This window comes from Trypanosoma cruzi, genomic scaffold (assembly GCF_000209065.1).
Source record: "Trypanosoma cruzi strain CL Brener 1047053516683 genomic scaffold, whole genome shotgun sequence".
NCBI classification, from domain to species: Eukaryota; Euglenozoa; class Kinetoplastea; order Trypanosomatida; family Trypanosomatidae; genus Trypanosoma; species Trypanosoma cruzi.
The window spans coordinates 1-3,031 of record NW_001849295.1 but is presented as its reverse complement, the minus strand read 5'-3'; the positions used below and the strand labels follow the sequence as shown (position 1 = coordinate 3,031).

Genomic DNA, 3,031 nt, shown 5'->3' with positions numbered 1-3,031 from the left:
GCGTAGCAGTGCGTGTCCCTGTCGCAGGCGTCGCACCCAACAATGTCGATGCTCCCAGCGTCGTCAAAACCTGCCGCTGCGTACTCCTCCGCCGTCGACAGGACACGGCCACCAGCGTCGTTGCACGCCACCCTCAAATGCGCCCCAGACGCAAGCGACAGGCTCACCGACAGCATTCGTGGCAGCAGCGCTCGGTTGCGCACAAAGCTCAGCGTGCTCCCAGCAGCGGTCACAGCGCCAGCGGCGTAGAGCATCTCCCTCGAGACGCCGTCGTGCACGTTGCCCTTCGCCAGCAGCATCGACCCGCCGACCAGACTCACCGTCGAATAAAACGCCACCGCGTAGTCCTCCGTCGACAAAAATTCGCTCCGCACAAGCGCCACGGCGGAGCCCGACACGCTCACAGCCCCACGCACAGACACCGCGTGCTTGCACAGCAGGAAGTCGCTGTCAACAAACGCCACCACGGAGCCGCCAATGGCCGCAACGCCGCCCTCCACCGACACGCAAAGCCCCAGCGCCGTCTGCACCAACACTCTGTCCACGTACAGCGCACCGCGCGACGACAGCGCCACGCCGCCAACCACCAACACGCCAACAGCGTCGCGGAACACAGCCGCCACATGCGTGCGCGCGATGGTCAGCACGCTCCCAGTCAGATTCACGCTGTGCAGCACGAGGCACGCGGAGGCGTCGCCAAGGCCGTAGGCGCCGCGGTACGCAACACGCTTCTCTGCGATCAGCACCGAGTCCACCACAGTGACGCGCGAGCCCGACGGAAATCGGTTCGCCACCACCACGCCGCCGGAGCGCGACTCAAGCCCGCTGATCAACACATCGGCGCGCTCGCCAGCAGGCGGGTCGGACCGCCACCCAACAACGTACAGGCTCGCTCCGCCCACAAACGTGCAGTCCGCCAGCGTCACGTTGCGCACGCTCCCCGACATCGACGCCACGTCCACCACGACGTCCGCCGCAAAGGTCACATCAACGTAGCACAACACCGACGTCCCGAGACCGGCGTTCACCTCCTCATCCACACGCACGTCACGCACGCACAAGTCGGCTCCGTCGGTGCTCGGCGGCTCGGGAGCAGCAACGGGCAGGCACGCATCGCCGTAGCCGCCCTCAGCACACGTGCAGGCGCAGCCATCACTCGACGCCGTCGTCGTGTACGCGGGGAAGCACGACGCTGCGAGGGTGCATGGATCACTGCAGTTTAAGATGGTGACATTGTACACGGACGGAACACTGTATTCCACTCCTTCCTCGCCGCTCACAGTGTTGCACGCAGCCACAATCGCTCCGTTTGTGAGATCGCGGGAACTTTGAGGTATCAGCAGCATTGTTGGCGAGACGGTGTTGGACATGAATCGGTTGCCAGACACAGACATCGTGGAATCGCGGAGATTCACCGTGGGGCTCAGCACAGCAAACGCATCCCGTGGAGACACGCGGCAAAGGTTGCCGTTCAACTGCAGCCAGGAGTTGTAGTAGATGTTGGCGGCAAAAGTTGAATAAAACACAGCCAAGTTTCCCTGCATGTCGTTGCCATGAAACACAACCGCTGACCGAGACTCCACACGTGATGTCCAAAGAAATAAAATGAAGTACTTCACCGGTCTCGTCACAGCGTTGCCTCGGATCACCACGGCAGAGTTGTTCATTACACTTAGTGAAAATGATTGGCTAGACCCTTCAAGATATATCAGCGTACTGTCACCGCCAGCCATATGAAACGTGTTGCCCACCACCGCAAACACGGAGTGCCACAACACACTCAGCGCAGATCTGATAACGTAAATGGCGCTTGACGATGCCGTCACGCTCTGAAATACATTGCCACTGAACACCGCCGCGGAGCCGTTGCTGATCGCCAGCCCATTCATCACAACGCACGACGGCCTCCCAAGGCCCAAACCCGACCGAGGGATCAGTCTCGTGACCGTAAAGCGGTTCCCGCTGATCGTGATGTTCGTGTGCGGTGGAAATCCACCCTTCGGGCTGAGAAGCGCGTCACGGAAAGTGTTGCCGGTGACAACAATGTTCAGCGACCCCACAGCGGCGTTCGCGTTGCCCAACAGCAACAGCAGGGCGCCGTCCCTCCACGTGCATCCATCAAACGTGACGTTCGCCACGTCGCCCTTCATCCCCCCAATCAGCACCGTCAGGCTCATGCCGCCCCCGCTGAACGTCACGTTGCGGTAGCACAGCCACGACAGCCCGCTGCCCACTGCCTGCGCCACCTCGGGGTACGCCATGTCGCTGATGCACTCACCAACCGGCGGTGGTGGTGGTGCTGGCGGCGATGGCAGTGGCGGGGGAGATGACGGCGGTAACGGTGGCGGGCCAGCAGGCACAGGCGCCGGGACGCACACATCGCCGTGCCCTCCAGCAGCGCACTGGCACTTGCAGTCAATGACCGCCGTCGTCAGCGGGGCAAAGCAGTCGCCGTCCTTCGTGCACTCCCCGCACACTGCAACAGCCGTCACGTTGGTGATGCCGTTCAGATCCAGTTCAGCCGCCGTCGTCACCACCCGTCCCGCGACCGTCAGACACCCAGCAACAAACCGGTAGCCGGCGTCAGCCCGCGATAGCAAAGGAACAGACAACCCCGTCGAGCCCATCCTGCAGCCCGTCAGCGTCACAACACTGCTGCTGTCAATGGTCACAAAAGCGGATCCACTGTCGTAGAACATCGCACCCATTTCCACGTCGTTGTCGCGCCAATCCAACCAGCTTGACCGCTGAACAGTCCACAAGTCATCGTTATAGATGGCGTAACGAGCTGAGCCGCTGTTCCCCGCCACGCGCAACACGCTGTGATCCGACACGCTGAATCCGTGGTGTTGATACAGCAGGCTTACCCCGGAGAACATCGTATTGTTGAGCAGCGCAAAAACGGAGTGGCCACTCACACTGAGCCTGTACACGTAGAACAGGTATTTGTATCCCTCAAAGCTGCAGTACCGCACGTACAGCGAGCTGCCACCCACCAGCGCCAGCGTCCGGTCGAGTACAAACCCAACGC

General features: G+C 61.7%; 1 protein-coding gene across 1 annotated transcript, besides 2 other annotated features; it reads right to left on the bottom strand.

The window, feature by feature from the left end:
- On the bottom strand, window positions 1-3,031 carry Tc00.1047053506641.9 (dispersed gene family protein 1 (DGF-1), putative; the record flags this gene model as incomplete). The annotated part of the gene is made up of 1 exon (XM_797784.1): window positions 1-3,031. A coding segment is annotated over one exon (3,031 nt), but the record flags the coding sequence as incomplete, so codon positions are not given.
- Window positions 1-3,031: a sequence feature (areas not merged during assembly with more than two copies in the genome that could not be assigned to a particular haplotype).
- Window positions 2,284-2,348: a microsatellite.